Here is a 26,928-nt window from a genome sequence, read left to right as displayed (position 1 = left end):
GCTGCTAGTGCCTGGCCTGGGGCCACATGACAAGTGGTATAGGAGCTAAGGGCTCACTGAGGCTGACTGTTGCCTGTTTGAGAGGATTGGGGAAGTTGTGAAGCATGACCCAGGACCATCCATTTGTATAGAAAAGTCACTGTCAGCAGCTTGGGTGGGCCTGGCTTGTAAGTTGGGTGGGATGGAATCTTGGGATCTTCAGGGTGGGGCAAACAGTGTTAGCTGTGTCGATGGAGTCTCAGATATAGCAACTGCTTGCTGGCTCTGTGGGTCTGTGGGGAGAGGGCTCTGAAAAGGGACAGTGGTAGCCTCTGCCTGCCTTTCTGGAGGAAAGCCGTCCCCCAGCTCTTGCCTTGCTGCCAGACACTGAAGTTCCTCCCCGTATGCCACTGATTGCTACCCTGGTGCTGGAGCTCAGAAGGAGTGACTCTGAGTAAGTCCATGTGTGGGTTCTTTAAGGGGCGCACTGCTTGGGACTCCACAAGTTTCTTCCACTTCCTCAGTGCCTGCTGGTTTTTGCAGCCAGAAGTTATGGGGACTTACCTTCCTGGCACTGGAACCCTGGGCTGGGCGGCCTGGTGTGGGGCTGGGACTCCTCACTCCCAAGATATCCCTCCTGAATTTTTGTCTACCACACATGGATGTGGGACCAGCCTGTTCTGTGGCTCTGCCCCTTCTACCAGTCTGCATGGATGTGGTTTCTTTAATTTCATAGTGGTTAGACTTCTATTCAACTTGATTTCTGATGGTTCTGAGTGATGGCTGTTTTATAGCTTGTAATTTTGATGTGGTTGTGTGAGGAGGTGAGCCGTGTGTACATATTCAGAAAACAGGATTTAAATTTTAATAGTGCAAAATTCAGAATTACTTGTTGCGACTTTATAATCCTGTCAGTGTATGAGAATACTTCTTTTTCCATACCTGTGCCAGTACACTGTTTATCAGTTTATAATCCTTGCACATCTGAGGAAAAGCTCGTTTTGGTTTGTATTGCTTTAAAGTGTAAGATTGACCCTTTTTTCATCAAGGCCTATGAACTGTCCACATCCTTTGCCTACTTTTTAAAACTGGGTGAGGTGGCTATTGTCTTTTGGTTGTTTTTCTTGTTAGTTTCTGAGTTCTTTGTATAATAATTAGATTACTCCTTTTTCACTTTTAGTATGTTTTTAGAATTAAAACAAAGAATTTATGTGGTGTTTGTTTCTAGGTCATTCAATATTAACAGGGTTGCAACTCAGGCTGTGGAAGATGTTTTAAATATTGGTGAGTACCAAAATAGCCATTATAATTATAATTTTAAAATACTATATAGTGTATATGTTTTATGACATTAGTTACTCTATGATATGAAACATTTTAATCAAGGTATTTTCCCCGTTTTTTCAATAGCAAAACGACAAGGAAATTTAAGTCTTCCACTGAACAGGGAACTGGTAGAGAAAGGTCAGTGGCAAACGATCAGAATTGCTAATGGTTTCATTTAAGTTCTGTATTGACTTTAAGATGTTATTGTGACATGTTCTTGTCTGACTAGCAAAGCACAGGACTTTTTTTTTGACTCAAACAGGCTTTTAATATCACTTTAAATCTATTTAAGCAACTAAAACCTTAAAACTGGATTTTTATGTTACGATCCTTGAACCAGTTTGTGCTTTGCCTGCCATGTCTCATGTGCCTCCTGGTTAAAGAGAAAGCAGGTCCCGGGGATTGCTAAAACTACCTTGAGTAACAGCCTTTTCAGCAGCGAAAGCACGTTGCCTGTCATTGTTTGAGATCGTGGGTTACACAAGACTGCTGATTTACAACCACACTCACGAACTCTTCGACGTGGCTTTTGGGAAAGAACGTGGCAGGGGGCTATGGCAACTCAAATTCCATTTTTGAGTGCCATAAACTAGTTCCTCTGTTTTTGTTTGATTATTAGCCTAGAATTTTTCCCCCCAAAATATACCTGTTTCTTTTATCTTGTGAGTGATGTAGGCTTCTGTGGATTAATCTGGGAACCTAATCCTGCTTTGTATGTTTTTTTGTGTTTTTAAATGGAAGTGAACTCCCAGGTCCTTGATACCAGACGGGCCTTTGGAACAGACCGCTGTTAAGTTGGGGGATAGCATCCACTCTTCGCTTTGTGCTCCTCAAGAGCTGTTATTAAATGCGCTCATATTTGCTTTCCTTCCTTCACAGTAACAAATGAATATAACGAATCGTTGCTCTACAGTCCAGAGGAACCAAAAATACTCTTCAGTATCCGAGAACCCATAGCGAACAGAGTCTTCTCCAGCAGCCGGCAGCGGTGTTTCACCTCCAAGTAAGCAAGCGTCCGGGGCCCGACGGGGCGGTCTGTGTCCCCCGTGCTTGCCGCGCACACTTGGTCTTCAACACACGGGTTCGGTTCCCTGACACTGAATCTGGTGGGAGAGGTAGCACCTGTGGGACCAATGAGGTGCGTCCTGCTGACCCGGCCAAAGTGATGTTTCCTTTCACACCTAAGGTGCCGTTTTAGAGAAGCTAAAATTCAAATAGATAGAAGGAGCATAGTTCCTTAACAGGGTGATGTGGACTTTTTTGGTAATGCATTTCCACTACAAAACAAGGTCGAGTTGCCATTTTAAAAGAAACTGACTGCAAAGCAACCTTTTTATATACGTGCCTGTGGAATAAAAGGATAGACATTTATATAAAACCTAAATTGGGTAGCAGGAAATCTTTTAGAGTAGGATTCACCTCTTTTCCCTCCCGCATCTGACACTTCAGATAAAAAGTAGGGGTTTTAAAGAAACTGTTATTTCAGGTTAAGAAAACTTTCTTAACGAGCTGTGCTTTCTGCTCAGGGTTTGTGTCCGTTCGCGTTGTTGGGATGCCTGCATGGTTGTGGACGGAGGAACTTCTTTTGAGTTTAACGATGGAGCAATTGCTTCGATGATGATCAATAAAGAAGATGAGCTTCGAACTGTCCTTCTAGAACAGTGAAGGGTACCCTTCGATGACAAATTTGATTACCTGAAAAATACTTTAACTGCAGAAACAGGCGACCGGTCATAAAGCTGCCTCTTTTGGTTATTGTCGAGACCGGTTGGCCCTGGGCTCAAAGGTGACTAAGAAACTGAGATTTGTATTCCCCTCTTGGATTCTGATGGAGAAGATGTTCACTGGGCAAGAAGATGGATGGACTACGCGTCTAGGATTGACACCAGTGAAACTTCTGTCTGTCTTGTTATTGGTATCCAAGAGTGCTGATGCCTTTTTAGATTTAGAGAGATAAGTGCAAATAAAGGATTAAATGTTTAGGATTTGTAATTTAACTGTACAACTTCTCCTTCCCTTTCCTCCTAACTTTGCAGAATTGGTCAGAACACACACAGCTCATTTGACTAGTGTATATTTTTTATAGCACCTACAAATCAAGATTTAAAAAAATTTGATGGAGAATTTTGATAAACCCTGACATTGACCTAATTGAAGTAGGTGAATGTGTTTTTATATGTGCTGTGAATTTTCTAATTTGAGAACACACGGATACTGGTATGGCTATGGGTGTAAGACGTTCAAGCAATCACTTTTGAAATGTGTTTTACGTGACTTGCAGGTTAGTTTTGACCGTGCTGAGTTCATTGAAGTACATGTAGCGGGACAAAATCGGGATGCTTGTACAGATGTATTACTATCCATTAGCTGTTCAGTGATAGACAGTTTTTACTTAAAACTCTAACATGGATTCAAAGACTAAAAGGATGGACTGACGAGACATACTCCACTAGGAGTTTGGTCAAACCTTTAGAAAGTATTTTTGTCTACTTTTAATATCATGGTAGTCTTCAACTCACCCATACTCCAAATTTCACACATTACCTTTGGGGGGTAAATGTTACAGCTTTTCTCTGCCTGCCCATGAGAGTTCTTTATTTTTGGAGGACATTTTTGTCTAATTCTTGATCTACTTATATGGAATCCTAGAATTTTCACAAAAGGCACCTGTTGCTGCATCATGAGACCATCGGTAGTCTCGTGCCATTTATTCAAAGTTGTCGTTTTTTCATTTGTTATTAAAGACTTGTATTCAATCACTGAAATATTTATTAAATATCCACTCTGTGCCATGCACTGTACTGATTACCGGATGTACCCTGACGAAGAAAACAGACGCTGTCCTGATGGAGCCTGAGCCGAGTAAGCTCAGAAGTGCGTTCCGTGAAAGCTGGGATGCATAGTCAGATCGAGTGCTCTTAGTGTTGTCAACATGCACCGTGTTCTTGTCAGACTTTTTCTGTAAAACCTTACCACATAAAAGTAACCTAGGGTTTGTTGTATCTCCAGAACAGGAATCTTTTTCTTTAGTTGGGCGTGTCTGCAGAGACACTCACTAGCAGAGAGTTTGCATGATGCACACAGTAAAAACTAGCATTTCCCCAGCACTGGTTCTGGTTTCTGGTTTGGTTTAAAAATAATATACTTAAGGTCTATGCTACGAAGTAAAATTCCACACTATAGAACTCCCCTAGTAGGTTTAAGATGCCTTCTTGACAAAAATGCCAACTTCATCTTCAATATCAAGGAAATCAGACTGTCCGTATGGTATTATAGATCTGTTAATATGTAACATATTAATAGGTAACTTCTGTGTAAAATTGTTCATAAGCCATAGTTTAAAGGTTTAAAAATGCCTAATGTGTTCCATTTGCAGTATAACTTCTAATACTTCTGCTATGTGGTGAGGATTTACTTGTAAGAGATACTGAGAGGCAAAGGATGTTGGAACAGCAAAAATGTTTTTATGAAGCAAACTTTAATGGCAATGAGATGTGAATAAAATTAAACTGTTACTATCTCTTCTTTGTTATGTCATTTACTAACTCTTATAGGGTCATTATTTGAAAACCTGGTTTTCCCAAAATGTTACGTTTCCAAAGTCTTGTTCCCCCTGCTGGGTATTCCTCTTCCCCGTTGCCTCCACTCACCGCCCATCTCTGACACAGAACCGCGGTTTGTTATACAGTCAGAGGATGAAGCACTTAGCTTGTGGCTGTGGAGACTCTTGAGATAATTTCGACTTGATGTTTTTGATGACCTGTATGTATTTTATATTTCTGGCCTCAGTAAACCAAATCACGGGACAGCAGTGGTAATGCAAGAGGGAGTTGCCTTCTGCTTGTTTAGGATTAGGGTATCCAGTGGAAAGGGGTTCTAGTTTCCATGTCCCCCAAACTGGGACCTGTCCTTAAGTGCTCTAGCTGAAGTGCTCTGTAGCTTCCCCCACGTGATTGTTCAAACACAGCATCCTCCACGCTGTGGCTCTTCAGTACATGTGGGACTGCGATTGGGTTCACGGGTACAGAACCCATGCAGTCACTTTATGCAGAAATCAAAATCTTGGCCAGAGTGTCCCTCATACCTCTGCACCTTGTGGCTGGGGTATAGCAGAGGGAGGAATCGAGAGCCAGAGACAGATGTTCTGTCTCTTGATGGACGAACGTAATACTACCCATCAGGTATCTCCTCCTTAAAAAAAAAACAAACCAACTTGGCAACATAAGCCTTGTACATCAGGGTTTCTCAATGCTGCACTATTGACATTTTGGATCAGATACTTCTGGGAAACTTTCCTGTTTATTGCAGGATGGTTACCAGCACCTTAGTCCCTACCTACTAGATGTCAGTAATACCTCTCCACTTTTGACAACCAACAATGTCTTCAGATATTACCAAATATCTCCTGGGGTACAAAGGCACCCTTGATCTAGACCCGTATGCTGGTAGACCTAATTAACCAATTTATGGAAATGGGAGACAGATTAACCAGTTAAGCATTACTTCAGGGATTACATCAGCAAAATCCAGGACCTAGAACAGAACAAAGAACCTAGTGTCTTCAATAAATTGCAAGAAAAAAGAAGGGGAGGGGAACCCAAAGATTAAGAGAGTGGAGAATGTCAATCAGTTCTAGTTAGAGCAATTAGGCAAGAAAAAGAAAAGGCATTCAAATTGGAAAGAAGTAAAACTCACTATTTCCAGATGACATTGAGAAAGACCCAAAGACCTCACTAAAAAAATTGTTAGAATAAATGAGTTTAGTAAAGTTTTAGCAGGATGTGAAATCAGTGCATAGAAATCTTGCATTTCTGAACTAATAGAAATTAAAATCCCATTTATAAGTGTATAACAGAATAAAATACCTAAAAATAAATAGGAAGGTGAAAGTCCTATACACTGAAAACTATATAAGGCATTGATGAAAGAAATTAAACAGGACAAATAGATGTTTTGTGTTCATGGACTGGAGGAATTAATAGTTTTTAAAATATATTTTATTGATTATGCTATTACAGTTGTCCCATTACCCACTTCATTCCCCTCCTCCCTGAACACCCTCTCTCACCCACATTCCCCTCCTTCAGTTCATGTCCATGCGTCATAAGTTCTTTAGCTTCTACATTTCCCATACTATTCTTGCCCTTCTGTCTATTTTCTGCCTACTATCCATGCTACTTATTCTCTGTACTTCCCCCCCCCTCCTCCTCCCACTCCCCTGTTGCTAACCCTCCATGTGATCTCCATTTCTGTGGTTCTGTTCCTGTTCTAGTTGTTTGCTTAGTTTCTTTTGGTTTTTATTTTAGGTGTGGTTGTTAATAATTGTGAGTTTGCTGTCATTTTACTATGCATGCTCTTTATCTTTTTCTTAGATAAGTCCCTTTAACATTTCATGAAATAAGGGCTTGGTAATGATGAACTCCTTTAACTTGACCTTATTTGAGAAGTACTTTACCTGCCCTTCCATTCTAAATGAAAGCTTTGCTGGATAGAGCAATCTGGGATGTAGGTCCTTACCTTTCATGACTTGGAATACTTCTTTCCAGCCCCTTCTAGCCTGTAGGGTCTCTCTTGAGAAATCAGCTGACAGTCTTATGGGAACTCCTTTGTAGGTTACTCTCTCTTTATCTCTTGCTGCTTCTAGGATTCTCCTTCATTTTAATCTTGGTTAATGTAATTATGATGAGCCTTGGTGTGTTCCTCCTTGGATTCAACTTCTTTGGGACTCTGAGCTTCCTGGGCTTCCTGGAAGTCTGTTTCCTTTGCCAGAATAGGGAAGTTCTTCTTTATTACTTGCTCAAATAAGTTTTCCACTTGTTGCTCTTCCTCTTCGTCTGGTACCCCTATAATTCTGATGTTGGAATGTTTAAAGAGGTCCTGGAGGTTCCTCAGCCTCTCCTCATTTTTTTGAATCCTTATTTCTTCATCTTTTTCTGATTGTATGTTTTTTTCTTCCTTCTGGTCCACTCCATTGATGTGAGACCCAGCTTTCATTCCATCACTATTGGTTCCCTGTGCATTTTTCTTCATTTCACTTATTGTAGCCTTCATTTTTTTCATCTAATTTGTGACCAAAATCAACCAATTCTGTGAGCATCTTGATCACCAGTGCTTTGAACTGTGCATCTGATAGGTTGGCTATCTCTCGGTTGCTTCAAAGTACTGGTTGTGAGGCTTTCAATTCTGCTTGGGCCATCTTTTTTTTTTTCCTTTGGTCTGGTCGCACCTGTTATGTATGAGGGGCGGAGCCTTAGGCGTTCACCAGGGCGGGGCACCCCAGTCCCTGGGTTGTGACGCTGTATGTGTAGGTGGGGTCCAAGAGGGAACAATGGTGCCTGCTCTGCTGTCTGTCGGACCTCAGTCCCTTCCGGTGCTTTCCCCAAGCAAACTGGGCCCCTCTGGTGCCAATTCCCGTGTGGGTGGGCCTGTGCACCCCATGGGACTTTCCAAGGACCTCTCCTGTGAGGCTGGGAGTCTCTCCCTGTGCCTCAACCCCCACAGGTGTTTTCAATGAGTGCCCCGAGGCTCTATTTCCCAGCGCTGGGACTGTGCGCAGTGCCTCACTGGGTCTGCCGGTTGCCACCCCTCGGCCGGGGTCTGCTAGCTGGTACTTGTGCGCCCAGGGTCTGCCTGCTGCAGTCTTGCGCGCCCCAGATGCCTTACACGCCCGGTCCCAAAGCTCTCTGCGCCTCGACCCATGCCCAGCTGCCCGACTCCGCTCCTCCTACCGGTCTGGATGAATGGGTCTATTTTAACTTCTTGGTTGTCCGACTTCCATACAGTTCAATTTTCTGTCAGTTCTGGTTGTTAATCTGTATCTAAATTGTTGTTGTCCCTATCCTGCTTGTGCAAGAAGGCACAGTGTGTCTACTTATGCCTCCATCTTGGCTGGAAGTCTCAGAATTAATATTGTGAATGTCCATACTACCCAAAGCAAGCTATAGGTTCAGTGCAATCCTATCAAAAGGTCAATGGCATTTTTTTTTCCCACAAAAATGGAACAGTCAATTCTACAATCTGTATGGAACCACAAAAGACCCTGAGTGGCCAAAGTAATCTTGAGATCAAGAACAGAGCTGGAGGCATCATGCTCCCTGATTTCAAACTACATTACAATCACCCCTGATAGGAGTTAATATACACAGTATGTGAAGAACTCATACGATTCATAGCAAAAAAAAAGTCTGATTAAAAATGTGTAGAAGATACTAATATATACCACCTTTGGTTTATCCATCCTTCCATCAATGGACGTTTACCGTAAGTTGTTGCCATATCTTGGCTATCGTAAATGATGCTACAATGAACATGGCATGTATGGCTTTTCAAGTCAGTGTTTCTGTTGTGTATATGCACATGCACACACAGGAATATTCTGTCATAAAAAAATAAAATCTTACCATTTGCAAGGACATGGATGGAGCTTAAGGGCATTATGCTAGTGAAATAGTCAAAGAAAAACCAAATGCCATGTCATCATGCCACTCACACAGTACAGAACAGATGGGTGGCTGACGGAGGCTTGGGGGTGGGTGGGTAGGTGAAATGGATAGAGTGTGTCAAAAGCTACAAACTTCCAGTCATGGGGATGTCACATACAGTAGGGCTCCTATGGTTAATAACACTCTACGACATACTTGAAAGTTGCTAAGAGCAGATTTTAAAAGTTCTCATCAAAAAATTCTGTAAGCATGGTGACAAATGTTAACTGGACTCACTGTGATCCCTTTGCAATACTTAAAAGTACTGGATCACTATGCTGTACAGCTGAAACTAATACAATGTCGGCCAATTAAACCTTCGCCAACAAAAGATGCCAATCAATGCAGTACGTGGACCATGTCTGCAGCCTGCTCAAAACAAACCTATGTAAGAAAACACCTGAAACAACTTGATAGTTAATGTTTCAGAATGAACCCAGGAGAACCTTTATTTTTGGAGGTATGTACCAAAATACTTAGGAAGTCACATCTGGGTTTTGTTTCAAAACAATCGGTGTTTGGGGAGCTTGAGGAAGGGATTCACGAGAAGAGGGATAAAGAGATTCACCGCGAGTTAACGATTGTTGAACGTGGATGATGAGGTTCACCATATTCTCTGCTTTTTGCATCCGTTTCATGTTTTCACAATTAAAAACAGAAAAGGAAGCACAGTAGTGACAATGAGAACAAAGAAGTAAAAAAAAAACACACAAAAAACAACTTGGTAAAATTGGCAGGAGTCACCCTTCTGTTCGAAGGGGTGGGATCAAAAGGCACCGAATTCCCGGAAGACTTCCCGGGTATAGGGCGAACAAGTCCAAGTTTCCTACTGAGAATCACATGCACTGTCGAAGCTGTTCAAGTCAAGTCTGGGATTTAAAAAGTGCTAGCAGCCGACTTTCCTTGATGGCACCTCACTAATCTCATCGATCATTTAAATTTCCAAAGTTTTATAAAGGCTGTTTTTAAAGCACTTTAAAGATAAATAAGCTAGTATTTAGCACCTTGGTAAAGAAGTATTACAAACTGTCATTTTAAGTTGCCAAGAAGCACAGGACTTAGGCAGGGCCCAGAGGACCAGGCCGGGGCTCGCCCTGAAGAGCCTTCCTCACCCCGACAGCCGGGACACATGGCACCCCCACAGATGCCCTCCCACCGTAACCACAGCACTTAAGGGAAAGAGAAAGAAAAAAGAAATCCAACTTAGCAGAAGTACTCATTTTTCTAAAAATGTGTTTTATTTTAAAACAGGTTTATAAAAGTAGAAATCACATACAAAAATACAGATTACTCTGAAATGTTAGCAAAATAGCTTTCGGCTGGTCTCGAGTGTGGATGGACGTGTTCGAGGACATGCGGAGCCAGAGTCCCACCGGACCCTGTCCCCAGCCCTGGTCACTGATCTGTAAACAATGATCTCAAGTAGTAGTTAGCACCTCTGAACTACGACAAAAATCGAAACACAATCATTTCAGGGGTAATACTTTTAAAATGTTCCTCCTTAGGTTTAGGGAGATGCCACTGTTTCTAATGTTTGAAAAAGCTGATTTACAAATCCAATGTTCATAGAAATGATGGGCTTTGGCTCTCTTGTTCCATTTTGAACATGTGGGGAGATAATCAATTTAAAAGAAATGTTTTGTGTTTTTTTGTACGTAGAATGTAATCCACTTGCTTCTATGGGTCATTAAAAAAAAATCACTGATGCTATCAAAAGGTTCAACACCTGAGTCTTCGCTTTCCCGCAGGTGCAGCTGTGCTTACTGCTCTGAGACACGGGACACGCACCTGCGTCTAGTGGGCGTGTCCCTGACAGAGGGGCGTGCGAGTCTTCTCAGGGAATGTTAGGTCCAGGAACCTGACAAAGTGGGTAGTGTAAAACAGCGATTGTGGGAAACACTAAAAAAATAAAAAAGGAAAAAGACAATTTAAAAGACTCGATTCCAGAGTAATAGAAAAATAGCTTCAAGAACCTCAGCAATAAAGGCAAATGGCAGGCAGCTTCGGTCCGGCATTCCCTCCGACACTGCAAACAGACTGCTGACTACCACCGTATAAAACAAATCCGGGCATCTTAAAAGCTAAGGAACCCACGCTAACATCATTTGGTTATCCAGTTAGAAGAGCACAGTCACAGCTCCTCAGTTACTTCAGTATCCTGGGAGAACGGCACGTCAGAGGACACTTCATGAATGTGCATCACAGCACCCATCAGCTTACCCTGCCATAGAAAACTGCCTCCTGGCCCTTCACATTCTGTATCTCCAGTGGGTGGTTTTTTTAGTTTAGGTTTTAAGGTGAATTACCCAGGACTATTTGTTTTCTGGAACCTAACTGCAAAAATCCAAAGGCAAAGTTGAAATGTGTATTTTTCTATCCCCAGAATGATTGCCTCAAATGGACTCTCCTATGATTCTCTCCTTTCAGCTCCCAATATGAATAGCTTATCCTTTTTCCAGCCTATGTCTTATAAAGCAACACTGAAGAATTAAATAGAGGAAAGTTAAGGTACCATAGAGATCAAGAAAATGATTTGCTTACTGGTGATTTTTAAGCTTGTTTCTCAACAGACTTGATAAGAAGGGCACTTGGAAGAGATCCCTCAGATTTGGCTCTTCAAGGATCCCAAAATTACAGGCTCATTCTGAAATTCCCTAAGGCCCATGACTAGACCCTTAGGAGCATGGCAGTGACAGAAGCTTTTAGTCGCTAAAAAACAAAAACAAAAAACGCTTCGTTTCCTCTCTCAAATGCTTCTCTAATATACTTGTAGAAGAAGGAAGGCAAAGGGAAAACCAAGAATAAAAACAGCTGAGTGCTCCAGCCATCAGGCTTCTACCTACTTTCCCTGATCCAAAGGCAAAGGAGACATCGCCTTGCAGCGCGTACTTCATAGACAGCTGGGCTTTTGCAGCGTGAGTCGGCACCTGATGCCCCATATCTCCGGGTGGCTTTTGGTGCCCACAGTAGGCCTGGCAATGGTGGTAAAATGGGAGCAATTAATCTGGAGATGAGGAAGGGCTTCTTTTAACAGCTGAAGGGTATTGTCGGGCACGATGCCAAATACTTGTAGTGTTTTTAGTGTGGGGATTTCTCCAAGTTCACTGCAAAGGAAGAGAGAGACTTTCAGAGTAAGCAATATCTACGGAAACCAGTCCGTTAAGAATCACATGACCCAATTTTGACAATTCGTATCACACTCTACACAATACAAACTGAAAACCTAAATTGCAATTGATGATTTAAGAAAACACAACAGCAAAGCACAGGCCACAGCTCGGGCCACGTGGCCTTGGGAAATGAGGCAGTGCGTTTTGCTCAATTTCTAACAGCCAAAAAGCTCCCGGATTTGTTGGAAATCCAACCACATTTGCTTCCTTTCCCCATTCCTGATTTGTGCTGGAAGGTGTTACTGTGTTGTGAAGACGAGCTAGCAAGCTGGCGATGGCAGAAGTAAAGTGTTTTACTGTGGCACCGACTGCAAATCACCAAAGGTTACGTGCGATGTAAAGATACAGACTCAACCCCAGGCTCCTCATCTCAAAAGACGTCGGTGAGGCTGGCGACTCCTTAGTAACCGCTAAGACTCCTTAGTAACCGGTAACAGCCCACACGCCCATTACACGTGATGGAGCCTACGGGTGGCTTCACCAGGACGGGGATTCTCAGGCAGGGTGATGTGGTGGGGTCCACAGGCGAGGAAAAGAGGTGGGCAGGCACGCCTCCTGGGGACCCGCAGCCATCCTGCCCGCCTCTCGCACACGTGGGCTGATCCTCTCAGGGGTGGCGCTGACATGGAACTCTGTCAGCAGTGAAATTCTGGCTCCTGAGAAAAGGGGATCTCGTTTATCCAAAGTCAATAGCTTTTGGTAACGATTCTTTCTTCGTAATCCAGCTCTGTGTGCTTAGAAATTTCATTTCTCTGATCTGTATTTGCTCCGGACTGGGGCACACAGTACAAAGTCTCAGAGAGGGAATGTTTGGTTTGGAGTCCCAACAAAGGCCCACCGCAAATCAATGGACACAGCAACGACCTCGAGTTGGAAGCATCTTCTATGCTTTCACATTGCCAGCAGTTACTTCCAGAGCAAACTCGTCTCATAATAACCGTCACCTTGCCTCTGATGTTCCTTCCTTCCAGCCCAGCCTAGATACCAAAGCCCACGGCATCTTCCGAAAGCCGGGCTCAGGCTATCTCACCCCCCTGCTCCCAAACCTTTGGTGCTCCCCTCGTAGTTGTGGAACTCGAATTGCTCGGCTCGTCCGAAGACCCTCTCTGCCGAACCTGCATGCCCGGTCCTCCCACCACTCCTCTGAGGGTATTTATTCTACGTTTGACAAAGTGTCTTCGACACCAAAGGTATTCAATACGCATTAGCTAAATGCAACAGGAAAGGTGAGTTAGAAACTAACAGTGCTATCTAAATAGAAGAATGTGCCTGGTGTTCCCGAGGGGACAGTAAGACATGGAGGTCACAACAGGCCTAAAAGAAAAGCGAAAGGAACAAATCGTTGTTCTTAAACTGATCTCTGGAGCACAGAAGCAGGAGTGTGGAGAACGGCCATCGCGCCCCGACGGTCATGTTTATCACTGGAGAACTCGGCAATCCCGCCCCACGCCTGGCGTGTGGAATTTGAGTGTGCAAGAACTTGGTGACACCCACGAGAAGTCTGGCTCTGGGACATCCAGGTCGGCCCAACTGTAAGCCGTTCTGCAGTGACAGTGTGCAAAGGAAGAAACTACGGGTGGGACGAGAAGAGCTGTAGCAGAGGGCAGAAGAGGAAGTGTCCTCGGGGTCGCACCGACAAGGAGCCTGGGCGAGGAAGGAAACCGGACCGGGCTCTTAGAAGACACGAGGTGTCCTAGGGGAGGGGGAGCGAGCTGTGTAAGATGAGATCAAGGACGGAGGGCCATTCCCAACGGAAAAACTAGCAAGTCTTTCAACCAGGGGTGTCCAACCTTTTCTCGTCTCTGGGCCGCACTGGAAGAAGCAGCATTGTCTTGGGCCACACATCACATGCACAATCACTAAGGAAAACTGATGAGCCAAAAAAGGTTTTAAGTAAATTTATGATTTTGTGTTGGGCCACATGCAGCCCATGGGCTGGACACTTAAGGAGACCAAAAAAAAAAAAGCCTCAGTGTGTGCATCGCCTACACATTTATAAGCGCCTCTCTAAAAATCTATAGTGGAAGACACTGAAAAGCAAACTAAGGAATAGTACATAGAAATGAATAGCATGAGAGCCATTATGTCTAATTTAAGTAGAAAATGACATTACAAAGGTCTCGGGTATCTTCCGTTAGTTTTAGTAAACAGAAGGTACTGGTAAACTTTTCACAGGCTCACTCCTTACGTCAGCGACATGACCCTGTTTTCCTTATAAAACCTGAAATCCCTCAACCACAAATCCCCCCACCACAGGAATTCTTATTTAGCCCCGTGTAATGCCAGACCAGTTCACTGCCTCCAGCTAGAGTTTCTCACTTGAGTGAGAAATACTGGACGATTAGAAGAAAGTTCAGAAGAATGTTTAGACGTAGGGAATCAGACCAATTAAAGAGTAAAGGAATAAATACAATGAAAGCGCGTCCTGAGGAAGAAAAGCTGGTTTTCCAAGTATTTTAATGCATTACCACCACAGAGGAAAGACACTCCAAGTTTACCTGCCTACGTCTGTGATGAGAAATAAAAATCGTTCGGCATACAATAGCTCTCTGGGAATTGTTGCCGAGGGCACGAGAATTCTCCCTATGCGTTCAAACGCTACGGCTGCCAGGAAGACTCAGGTAGGTTGGAGGGGAAGACATCTTCCCTTGAGAAACTTTCAGGCGTCGAGCCCTGGCAAAACCTTCTTACTGGATTCACAAGGTAAGCCTGCAGGCCTAAACAAACACACTCTTCTCCTTCAAGATCAAGGACAGCATCTTTTTTTTCTTCTTTCTGTTCGCACTCTGTTCGGGTGGTCAGACTTAAAACGAAACCGCTGCCCCCGTTTCTCTTATTTCGATACAAAATTTAGATAAATACGTCGTAACAATGCAGCGGGGGTTCACACCCAGGTGTGACTTCAGACCCTATCACACGGCTGCAGATATCACGAAGCACGAAGCACGTGTTAGCGTCCCACTGGACAGAACAATGAAATGGGAGGGCTCACAACCCCCTTAGCCTCTGCTCCAGAAGCAGCACCTGGGGATTACCTGCTTAGCTTCTTTCTCTCTGCAGAGAAAGAACAAAAGTAACACACGTGGATGGATTCTCTTGAGAAAAGCAACCGAAAAAGAATGATCTCGGCACTCCCCAGGGGGCGCGCAGGCCCCCCCCCCCCCAGATGAAGCTGGAGTGGGGTGGCAAGGACTGGAGAGAACTGAAGACCGAGAAACCTTCTGGGGAGATGCTAGATGCTCGGCGGGGGGGGGTCTGGGTGCTAGAGAGGGCAGGGGGTTCTAGTGAGAGCCCCAGTGTGACATGAACCGAGACCCAACATCTAAGAGCCGTGGAGGTAACCACTGGCTTCCCGTACGGGCGATGCTTTTCCGAGTAAGATGCCAGCTCAGACCCTGAGCCCCAAGATTGACTGAAGTAAGTAATTAAAAATAATGATTACTGGACTCCTACTAGTTAGCCCTGTATAGATGAAGTATCTGATTTATTCATTAATTCCTGAAACTAACCTACAAGGTCCGAGCCAATGATTTGAGGACTATATAAATTCTTTGCTCAAATCCACCACCCGTCTTTGGTAGATGCCAGAAGCTCGACCGTCTTCATTGGGAGAGGGAGCTCCACGAGGCCAGCAGCCTCACTCCAGGCACCCCGCCTGGAGTGGGAAGGGGCACCCGGCCAAGTCCAAGATACTGGCTTCTTGGGGTTTTCAGTAAATCTGCTATACGTTTACATTTGATATGAGAAAGAATTTTCCAGCCCTTTGGGATAAAAGGAAATCTTTTAAAAAATCAATGTCGTCAGGTGAGGATAAAAAAGAGTAATAAAAAAAAAAAGCAAGAGATACTATTCCCAGCATGACGTGGGTACAGCATTTGCAAAAACAAGGATGGACCAGATTCCTTTTTCCTTTGCAGCCCCTGACTTTGTGGAAGGGGCTGAGCCGGTGCGGAACGAACCCTTCTAAGAGCCACCAGACTGGACGCAGACCATTTGCCATCTGTCCGGGAGACCTGGGCTGCAGACCCAGCTGAGCCATTGACTTGCCATGCAGCTTGGGTTAAGTTACTTGCTTCTTCGGGACCTCAACCTTCCCGGTTTGCAAAGAGAGCAGCAGACTCTTACAATATTTACCACTTACCTATTTCTATTCTTCCCCCTCTTGGACCACCCAGGACAGACATCACTAAAGGATGACGGAATTTTCCCTCTAGCTCAGATGAAGGCTTTTGGAATCAGGAGTGGATTTGAAAACTTTGGGGGAAAACAAACAACAAAAGCCACCCCACTGGGTCTGCTCTCCAGTTACACCCCGAGCTCCCTGGACGTGAAGGCCACCCTCCTCCGCAGCACGTCCGCCAGACGCTAGCACAGTGTGCTAACACTGCGACCTGCTCACAGCGAAACAAGAAATGGGAGCGAATTTCTTTCGGTGAACTCACCGTCACCAGGCATTTTAAGCGAACCGTGTTGCCTTGGTTCTTCTATTTTGTTGGTCTTTCCTAACCGGCCCGTGGCACACCGATATCAATGTTTACGTTTTAAACATCTGCCGTTCATAACAACGGATTTCACCCTCAGTGGCATCTCTTGTGATCCCTGCATCCCAGTAGCTTTGAAAGACACAGATACTCACAGTAAAGTTTCAGGGATGATGTCATAGCAGCGACTGAGCGACAGGTGCTGGAGGTAGTTGAGCTGGTGAAACTCGGGAAAGCAGTCGTGGTTCAGCATGACGCTGTCACTGCAACAGAGCAAAGAGAGGGTCAGCGCCCGCCCGTCCTGTCCGGAGGGGCGGGGGCAGCAGCCTGCCGCTGAGTTCCTTCACTGCGACACATGAGGATCCTCTTCCCACTCAAGGAGTAATCATGATTTTTCACTTTTTTTTCTAAAATAAATGAATGCAAACATACCTTAAGTCTAGGTGGACAAGACTGGGGCATCTTCTAATTAAGGTAGAGAGATCTAGAAAAAAAAATGACGGTTACTCTATAGGAACAAGACAAGGATGTCCGCTTTCAACACCATCCTTTACCGCTGTGCCAGAAGTTCGGGCAATGCCGTCAAACACACACTGTCAGAAAGAAAAACAAAATTGTCATCTTGGCACGTAAGATTTTTCTCCCCTAAAAACCCAAGCGAGCCACTCAAAAGCTACTGGAAATAGTAGGCGAACTGTGCAAAACAAGTGGTTATCAACAATCCACAGCTATTATCCGTGTGTCCCCAAAGCCTGGAAGAATGCCATTCAGAACAGCAAAGGCAAAACCACACACCACCATCTCCAGTCCCGGCCACATGATGTTTCAAAGGCGGACCACATCCACGATGAAGGTCCCACAGATTATAAGGGAGGTGACAGTTTCCCAGCAGTCACGACATAGTCATCGTGACCGCCCACGCAAATGGCTCTGCTCCTGTGTCTGCGGTGGTGCAGGCGCAAACAGACCTGCGCGCCGCCGGCCGTGCGGTGGAGGCACAGCGCGTGCACTTACGCACAGTACGCAATACCGATGATGATGACGTGGCTCACGTATTTACTATTCTACACTTTGTGTTATTTCACAGCGCGCTCTTTCTCCTTGTAAGACAAAGTTTGCAGGGGAACAGCATGTCGTGTAACGCAGGCGTCAGCCTTACACACCGCGTGCTTGCTGAGCCTCGGGACTGCGTCACTTCTCTTGTTCCGATTGAGTCTCGAGTTGTGTTGTGCAGGGACGTGCCGCGGAGGCTTGCAGCCCAGGAGCAACGAGCCCCAGGCTGCACCGCACAGCCCAGGCACGCAGCGGGCGACACCATCCCTCTGTGATGCTCGCCAGAGCATGAATCACCTAACAGGGCGTGGCTGTGGAGCCAAACACCACACGTGAAGGCGGCACGTCAGCTCCACGAGGGAGAGAACAGATTAAAAAAAAATACTGCTACTACAACCAGAAAAAAATCCATTTCTGCAACTTAATAGAACCAAATAAATTCCACACATACTAAAAAGTTCTAAATGCAGAAATTTGGGTACTCACTGGATCTTAGGATAGATAAGGCGTTTCTAAACATTAAAAAAAAACACCGATAAAAAGCAACACTGCTAATCTAGTACAGGAAAATTTTAAAACCATACCATGTTAAAGCAAGATAAAAACAGAATCAATGAAGTGTCGGAACACTGGAAATAAATGCCTGCCACACACATTAAACAAACCTGAAACAGACTCACAGACACAGAGAGAGAGAGCCGGGGGCTGCCAGAGGGGAGGGGCTGGGGGGCGGGGGTGAAAGAGCTGGAGACGAAGCAGCACAAACTGGCAGGTGCAGAACAGTCCCAAGGATGGAAAATACAGCATGGGAGATGCAGTCAGTGTAACACTGTAACTGAGTATAGCTTGGGGAACCGGAAATATCGAGGGGAACACTAGGCAAGGTGCATAACTATCTGACCACTAAGCTGTGTACCCCAAACCAATACAGAAAACAAAACAAACAAAAAACTTCATTAATGTTTGAGGGTTTTTCTCTTTTCACAGCTCTATCTTCAGCCCCTCCCCTCCCCTAAACCCTGGGCTTGAATTTTCAACCATCTCCTCAACATCCCCACTGGGATAGATAATTAATAGGCACCTTAAATCTATGCCTAAAGCCAAACACCTGATTTCCCTTCTAGATCTGCTCCTTCCCTAAGTCTCTCCCATCTCAGTAAGTGGTAACTGCGCTGAGCCGGTTGCTTAGTTCAAAATCCTGGGAGTCATATGACTGTTTTTCTCACATCTTACATTGAATCTGTTGCTAAATCTTGTTTTGTTCGCTTTCAAAGTGTGCCCCAAATCCGATCTTCTTTGTTCTAAAAATCCTTACCTGACATTTTCCCATTGGTTTTAGAGAGAGAGAAACACGCGTGCAAGAGAGAAGCATGGATTGGCTGCCTCGGGTGCAGGCCTCGACCGAGGATCATAAGCGCCCAGACAGGGAATCGAACCCACGACATTGTGGTTACTGGATGACTGACGCTCTGGCCAACTGAACCACACCGACCAGGGCCGGAATACAGTTAATTTTCTTTTCCTTTAAAAAAGGTTTTATTTATTTATTTTTAGAGAAAGAGGGAGGGACAAAGAGAGGGAGATAAACTTTGACGTGAGACAGAAACATTAATCAGTTGCCCCTCGTGGGCGCCTCCACTGAAGACCGAACCCACAACCCCAGCCTGTGCCCGGACGGGGAATCAAACCGGCAACCTCTGGGTTTACAGAACGAAACCCAACCAACTGAGCCACACAGGTCAGACACAGGTCTGATCATTTCTTAGCACCTTGAATGTTACCACTCTAGCCTCCTGCGGCCTCCCCTCACCACAGCAGCAGAACATGACTTGTAAAGTGTGAGTCAGATACTATTCCCTGCTCTGATGGTCTCCTACCTCACTCAGAAAAAAATCTGCACAAAGCTCTTCCTTGGTTTGTACCGCCCTCGGTTTTCTCATCTCCTACCACTGCCTTCCTTACTCCTTGTTCCGCACTGGCTCCCACAGCAAGGGTCTACACTTGCTGGTCCCTAGTTCTAGAATGTTCTTCCCTCACTCCCTCCCATATCTGTGCAGCCCACTCCTGCAGGTCTCTGCTCTCGAGTGTCACTTCCACAGAGCGCTCCTCACTTCGACGGGTCCATCCAGAAACAGGCCCTTCCTGCTGTGTGCACCTGATGGATGACTCAGCTGTATTTCCCGCCTCGCATTTTCGTCATCTTTCACAATGTTCAGTTCTCTGTTGACTGTCTGGCCCCCCCACTAGAAGGGACTCCTGCAGCGGTGACTTCATTTGTTGAGTTCAAGGCCACGTCTCCCAAGCCTGGGACAGGCTTTGTACGTGCTCAATAAACACTAGTTTAATGAATGACTAAAAAGAAACGAAGGAAGTGCACGATACAATTTTGAGTGACTGGTCATTGAGCTGGCCAACCAGCCACCCATAACATCCCAAATCAGATGCAATCGTATTTTGGCAGCACCTAGGAAAGAAGGAACCCTTGGGGGATAAAACTCATTAATTAGTCTCCATCTCCAGCCCTGCTTTAAGCCCCGCCCTCCCTTGGTGATGGGGGGCGGGGTGGGGGGTTAGTGACCCTCAGTCACTGCTGGGATTCCCTCCTCACTGTCCCCTTCACTGCACCACAAACTGGACATCCACTCGAGGGGGAGGGACCTGAGAAACCACCGAATCGGATCTGTCATTTTACAGGAAGACAATTTCAGTCAAGGTCAAGTACAAGACCAAAAGCCAGGTCTACCCAGGCCTCCTCCAGCACTTACCTACTGTCCCAAAAGGGGTGGGGGTGGGGGGGGCAGTGATAAGTGGGTGGGGGTGGCGATGACAGCCAATGACTACTGAGTTTTCACTGTGTACCAAGAGCAGTTTAGCACACCTCATGTGACTCTGAGAGGGGGATTGCACTGTTACCTCCGAGTTATCGATCGCTAAACAGAGGCAGAGGGAAGTTAGGCAACTTGTTTAAGGAAGCCAGTAAGCGGCAGAGTGGGTACTTGAACCCAGGCAATCTGGTGCTAGTCTAGGAGCTAAAATAAAGTCTGTGCCTTCTATACAGTGAAGCACTATGCTATTGTTAGGACATGCATTAAAAAATCTGATTCCCACTGTATAATTAAGAAACCTGACACTTCAATATTATTCTGCATCTTTGCCGTAGCCCTGACTGTGCTCAGCAAGCGGGATTTTATTACCTATTATTGCTGCCAAAACTCAGTACACAGGCCAGCTATTCTTCTTCAGAGGAACAAAGAGAAAGGATTAAGCCAAACAAAATTAACAGCAGTTTGCCCACAGCAGAGCTCTTCGAACTTGCAATTGGTTCATTTCAGAAAAATTCCCAGTGAAGGGATGGGAAATGCAGACAGGAGAAGGAAACGCGAACAGGCACTGTGCTCTCCTCTCCTCTCCTCTCCTGGGGACGGACAGGGAAGGACTGGGGGAAGGACTGGGGGAAGGACTGGCAGCACAAGGACTGGGGGCGGGGCTACAGGTGCACAGGGCGCTTGCCCACTGGAGTTTAAACGCCTCCCCCGCCACCCCCGGGAGGTAATTTGACAAGAACTATCCAAAGCTTGAGAACAAAGCTTCACCCTTCACTTAGCAATTCCACTTTTAAGACTGCATCCTTTGGAGTACACTCCATGAACTGTTCCTCTCCATGACAAAGCTGTTTATAAAAGGAAAAAAAACTGGAGACTCCAAAAGTCCATTACAAGGAGGTCAACTGAGTACACTGTTATCGAGCCAACACAAATGACCCCACGTCTGTTGGGCGGAGCCTCATACAGCCACTGAAAATGATGTGGTGCAGCCCCTGAAAAGAAGGTGATCTGGGAAAAAAGCATATGACCAAGTATTCAATACACTGGGTCCCATTCTAAAAACCACTCTCGTCCTGACTGATGTGGCTCAGGTGGTTGGGTGTCCTCCTGCAAAGTGAAACGTCACCGGTTCGATTCCCGGTCAGGGCACATGCCTGGGTTGTGGGTTTGGTCCCCAGTTGGGGTGTGCAAACTGATGGATGTTTCTCTCGCACATCGATGTCTCTTCCCCTCTCTTTCTCCCTCCCTTCCCCCTCCAAAAATAAATAAATAAACAAACAAATAAATAAATAACTCGTCTACAGGAAAAATATGTTGGTGAGATTACGGATTGTTTTTGTGTTTATCCGTATTTTCAGAATGACTATATACATACTGTAATCAGATAGAAAACAGTGTTTAAAGGGGAAAGAAGTAGAACAGAGAAACACGGTCTGTGCAGGGGAGCGGTGGGAAAGATGTCCCTGCTGCTTTCACAAGTCTCTAAAGACAATGTCCCCGCTGTCTGAAAACGCGGGCACCTGGACCCAGGCACGGGAAAGGGACTCACATCCGGGCCACTCACGAGAACCCAGCTCTCACTGTCTGCACCCTGATGGATCTTACCGGAGGGCAGATCACGTCCTGGGACAAGAGTTTTCAAATACTGCTCCATTTCTAGACAAGTATATTCTGCAAACCTGTGACTCAAATCTTTCCAAGTATGATAAGAACTGTAATAACAGAGCGCTTAGATGAGCCAACAGCAGCATCAAGACACCATGACGGGGCTGAAGCAAGTGAGCTCCGCCGGGTTCTGTGCGGCTCACGGCCCCAGGTCGCAAGGTGAAGCTGTTAAAGAAAATCTTGCCATTTGCAAACACCTTTGCAAGTCAAGATTTTCTCTGTATTCAGACAAGCAGACCAAACGGTAGCTGGAAGCTGAGGCTCATGAAGACTGTGACCGTCATGCATTGCCCCTGATTTCAAATGCCTGTGTCCCTCCAAACAACCTCCTGCCCTTAGACTGAACTCTCAAGTAAAAGTTCTAAGTGTGGGCTTCTGAGCAACTTATAAAAGGGTTTCCCAACCTTGGCACCCTCGACATTTTGGACCAGATTATTCCCTGTGCGTTGTTCTGAGGCTCTGTACACGCCTGACTTCTGTTCACTGGATGCCAGGAGCACCCCCACAGCCACGGCCATCAGACATGTCTCCAGACCTGGCCAGGTGTCCCCTGGCGGGATAAATGATCCCTGGTTGAAACCACTGCTAAATACTAATCAAAGGCTGCATTTATCTATTTTTATATTGGAGTTACGTTGGAGTTCAACTAAAAGTCTAGTCGATTAAAAGAATTCTTCTGTTTTAAAAAATAAACTGTCTGGCCCTGGCCAGGTGGCTCGGTTGGTTGGAGCACAATCCTGGACACCAAACAGGTGGCGGGTTCGATCCCTGGTCAGGGCGTGTTTGGGAGGCAAGAAATCGGTATTTCTCTCTCACACCAATCTTTCTCTCCCTCTCTCTCAAATCAATAAACATATCTTTGGGTGAGGATTAAAATAATAAATTAATAAATAAGTAAGTAAGTAAATAGTGTGAAAGTATAGAAGATTTCCACTCCTAGACTCTGGATCCAAACCTTGGTGCTAGCTGATTGCCTTTGGGGAGCCCTTCTGATCCGTTGCTGCCTCTTTGGGAAAACGGGAAAAAACGCGGGCGCCGGGCTGAGAGACGGCTCAGGCAGGGCTGTCCTTAGGGGAGACTCCCAGAAGCAGCTCACTGCCGTCCAGGGCCCGCCAGCCGCGCTCTTACCTGCTCTCTGGAGGTTCTTCCGGTAGCCGCTGAGATTCAGCTGGGTGACGGTCTCCGACACGTGCGCGACGGCCGCTTGCACGTGCTTTTCAGTGAAGTCGAAGCACCAGGAGAGGTTCAGCTGGTCCAACCTGCGCACCAGAGGGGCAACAAGGACAGCACGAGACCGTCACACAGGAGCGAGTCTCCAGGCAGCCCTGCCTCTGGCTGCAAAGCATGTACAGAGCCAGGCACTCCTTACCATCTGCCTCTCTCAGCAGCCCCCTTTGCTCACCCACAAGTGTGCCCCTCTCCCCAGCTTCCTCTTGACAACCTCCCCTGCTCCAGTTGGCCCAGGACGGTGGCCAGGGGGGTCTGAACCAAGGCCTGAGTGAATGCTGCCCCCTTGTGGAAACAAAGGGGCGCACTCTCCTCCCTTCCTGCCAGCTCAAACCTCATTCCAGAACTGGAAATAGAAATTCCAGCCTGTTTTTTTTCTCAGCCACCCAGGTTGTTAGACAACAACTACACAGACTGAACAGTCATCTGAGATGTTTTCCACAGGTGGCACACAAGGCCCATGAGCTGAATCTGGCTCTCCACCTTGTTTTATCTGCCCAATACCTTGTTTCTACCTGGCAGCAGCACCAAGCTCCCTGCTGGTAGTTAAGGAGTAGTTACATTTACACAGTCCTAAAATCACATTCGGCCCTTTGAAGGCCACTACCAAGCTGATGTGGCCCCTGGTGAACATGAGTTTGACATCCCTGTTCCCTGGTAAAGAGACGCCTGCCTTGTCCTATTTGGACTCTTAGCAAAGGAAACATTCAAAGAAAAGACCCCACCGTCAAACCACACACCCCGTTCCCCGGCATTCCTGAGAAAATGCAGGGCTGGTAGTTTATCTCATTGATAACATTCTTACCCAAAGGCAATCGACTGTCAACAGATAGATCCTTAAGGAGACAGAGGTGCAATGCAGTGTGGGACACACGCAGAGGCCCAGGGATATTCTCACACACACACACACACACACGGCACTGTGTGTGGTGACTCATGTCCCCTCTCAGCAATCTCTGCACCCTCTGTTCACACTGACATTATTAACATAATATAAATGATGTTTTTAATGGAATCACCCAAATTCACGGTGTAGATTTCAAGTGTACAAAATTTACTAAAAAACTGTTAAGTTTTATGTCTACAGGTATCAAAGGGGAAAAAACCCTGACTGTATAGTCAGGTAAAACAGATTTCTTTCAACCATACTGTGGATAAACAAACGACTACATTTTCCCTTTTAAAGCAGAAACAAGAAAAAAGGGCTCACTACACAATCATCCTTTGCAAACTCCTTGGATTTGGCTCCTGAGTTTGGACAAAAAGTTGAGAGGGCAAAGGTACTGCATTATCCAAATCAAGAGCTCGGAGTTAGGAATAACTCAAAAAAAATTCCCCACTTCTATCCAGATGTGAGTTCAACTGCACAGCTGAAACGACAGTTCTGTAATCAAGCGTCAAATCTTTCCCACCTGGAACAGCTACTCAGCAAAGTCTTCAGGGCAGATTCGGAGAATCCAGAACACCCAGAAAGGTTCAGTCGGACTAAATTTGAGTTCTGTGCAAGGTTACTGGGAAAAGAGAAAAATGTCGAAAGGGTAATAGTAAGAGACTCTTGCTCGATCAGCAAGCGTTCTGAGGGAAGCAGGCTAGTGAGGCAGGTGAGCAACGACAGGCTTCCTCCGAGTCAGCAGCGAGGCTCACGTCTCACGGAGATCCGACTCTGGGCGGCGAAAGCACGATGCAATACACAGACACCGTATCCGTGCCACCCCAACAAATGTAATTTAACCATTCAAATAAAATAAGTAAATCCACATCTCCCTGTGTGTACGACACCGAGCAGGATGCTCTCTCTGCCTTAGTTTACTCATCTGTGAAATGGCAGGATCAGTACCTTCTTGGTGCCGCGGTTGAAATGAAATGATACAACGTAATAAAGAGTTTAACACAGCGCCTGGCACAGAGTAAATGCACAAGAAACATTCTTCAATGTACTTTTTAAGGTTTTTTTTTTAAAGCAACAGCATAAACATATTTCCATTCCACATATAACAGGAATTAACTTGTAGGCAAAGTTCTACTTGTAGTCACAGTGTTCCTTCAGTGGAATGTCGCTCAGACTTGCCTTCTGCTCCACATTCCCAAATGCCTCACGTTAGTGAGGCTTAGTGATCAAGTGCAAGAGTTCTGGAATCACCCCTGCCAGGTTCAAACCTTGGTTCTGCCACCTACAAACTGTGTGACCTTGGACAAGATATTCAGCCCGTGCCTCAGATTCCACATCTGTAAAATGGGAACAAGAACCCATTGTGTTGGACTATTGTGCGAATTAAATGAGGCGACCTTTAAAGAACTCAGTATCCGGCACAAAGTAAGCGCTCAGTGAATGGCAGCTGCTATCATTGCTGTTATTACTATTCTACTTCCCACGTCTGGTCTCCTCGTCTCCCACCTGAGTGGACACAACCACATCCCACCTGATCTCTTCCTCCCATGTCTGGTTGACTCTCCGGGGTGCTCAGTGAGCTGACTTTCTAATTTCAGCTCGGCCGGGTTCCGTGTTCCTTCCGTTCTCAGAAGCTCACCCTCCACCACACTTCCTCTACAGCCTGCAGTGCAGTTCACACTTCTCTCAGTACGGTGGGGCCCCTGTGATCTGATCCCGGACATCCGCACCTGCTATCCCACCTCCCCGCGCCCGAGCCCTGTGCTCCTGCAATTCCCACTTCCTCACCAGTATACAGCCACCGGCAGCTTTATCTAGACCGTAATCCCAAGTCACTTCCTCCAGGAAGGCGGCCCTCCCTACATCTGATTAGGTCTCGCTGTGTGCTGCCACATAGTTACTGATAAAATGGACAAACACACTGCACTGTAACCACCCGTTTCTCCCAGCACCAGGCAGGGAACGTGCCTTTATTCAGTGTGCGGCTCTAGCACCTAGCATCAGGCTGCCTACAGCTAGCAGGCAACGCTTGGGTTGCCTAGACGAGTCCCGGAGTTTCGGAAGCTAATGCAATGCACTGGCTATTTTCTGAGTCCGCCTGGACGTGGACAGCAGGGCACCCCAGTTATGCTCAGGAAGCAAAATGAACACACGTCAGAACACCGGCCTCCGTGACGGGCTCCTGGTTGCCACTCACTCACTCGACAATGGGATCCGAAAGCTGTAGGCCTTCCAGGCTTAGGTTCTGCAACTTGGAGCACGGGGACAGGATGCTGTGCAGGGTGGACACACCGATGACCGAGTTCGACAGGTCCAGGTGCTGCACACGGAAAGGGCTGGACCCAGGAGAGAAGAAGAGAGGCTTGCAAGGCAGCCCGTCCATCAAGGTCAAACCCGACCTGCCTCCTCCCCAAACGAGCAGCCAATCACCAACTAGACGCTCAATGCGCGTTTCAGAAAGTCCCTATAGTTTCTGCCATAAAAGGAATTGCTCCTGGATAATTCCCATTCTCATTCACTTTAAAGCCCCAGAGGATTTTTGCCAAGTCAAGAAGTTGCTGGCAACAGAGTCCCGCTTAAAAATTAATCAGTGGGCGCGGCGAGAAGGAGCTGGATGTGCGTGTGGAGCTCATGCCTATGACGACCGCTGGCGAGGACTGGCGCGGGGGTGTGGCCGGCCTCGACATTTCCCCCAAACAGGGAAGATGACGACCAGCAAGTCGTAAAGGGGGCTGAGTTCCTGCCAGATATGCTGACCTCGAGGGGCCTGGAGGAAGTCTAAGTGTCGAAGTCTCTGGGTCACCGGCATGGGGGTTTGTGTGAAGGAAAGAG

At 46.1% G+C, this 26,928-nt stretch overlaps 2 protein-coding genes across 4 annotated transcripts in view; one reads left to right on the top strand and one right to left on the bottom strand.

Moving 5' to 3' along the window:
• The window catches only part of NADK2 (NAD kinase 2, mitochondrial), a 43,737-nt gene extending 38,912 nt beyond the window's left edge, over nucleotides 1-4,825 (top strand). For both annotated transcript variants that reach the window (XM_045847932.1, XM_045847933.1), the window contains 4 exons: nucleotides 1,208-1,263; nucleotides 1,390-1,443; nucleotides 2,185-2,308; nucleotides 2,832-4,825. In XM_045847932.1, the coding sequence (XP_045703888.1) occupies nucleotides 1,208-1,263; nucleotides 1,390-1,443; nucleotides 2,185-2,308; nucleotides 2,832-2,970 (373 nt within the window). In that variant the 3' untranslated portion in view covers nucleotides 2,971-4,825. The remainder of the gene's footprint in view (nucleotides 1-1,207; nucleotides 1,264-1,389; nucleotides 1,444-2,184; nucleotides 2,309-2,831) is intronic.
• A 5,206-nt stretch (nucleotides 4,826-10,031) lies between these two features.
• The window catches only part of SKP2 (S-phase kinase associated protein 2), a 29,861-nt gene continuing 12,964 nt past the window's right edge, over nucleotides 10,032-26,928 (bottom strand). For both annotated transcript variants that reach the window (XM_045847750.1, XM_045847751.1), the window contains 6 exons: nucleotides 26,298-26,432; nucleotides 24,620-24,718; nucleotides 23,109-23,239; nucleotides 16,870-16,921; nucleotides 16,593-16,700; nucleotides 10,032-11,890 (listed from right to left, as the gene is read on the bottom strand). In XM_045847750.1, coding sequence (XP_045703706.1) covers nucleotides 11,677-11,890; nucleotides 16,593-16,700; nucleotides 16,870-16,921; nucleotides 23,109-23,239; nucleotides 24,620-24,718; nucleotides 26,298-26,432 — 739 coding nt within the window. In that variant the 3' untranslated portion in view covers nucleotides 10,032-11,676. The remainder of the gene's footprint in view (nucleotides 11,891-16,592; nucleotides 16,701-16,869; nucleotides 16,922-23,108; nucleotides 23,240-24,619; nucleotides 24,719-26,297; nucleotides 26,433-26,928) is intronic.

Source organism: Phyllostomus hastatus, unplaced genomic scaffold (genome assembly GCF_019186645.2).
Source record: "Phyllostomus hastatus isolate PE091 unplaced genomic scaffold, TTU_PhHast_1.1 phas_contig_58, whole genome shotgun sequence".
In the NCBI taxonomy this organism is placed as follows: domain Eukaryota; kingdom Metazoa; phylum Chordata; class Mammalia; order Chiroptera; family Phyllostomidae; genus Phyllostomus; species Phyllostomus hastatus.
The sequence above is the reverse complement of the archived record's forward strand: the minus strand, read 5'-3'. Positions and strand labels throughout refer to the sequence as shown.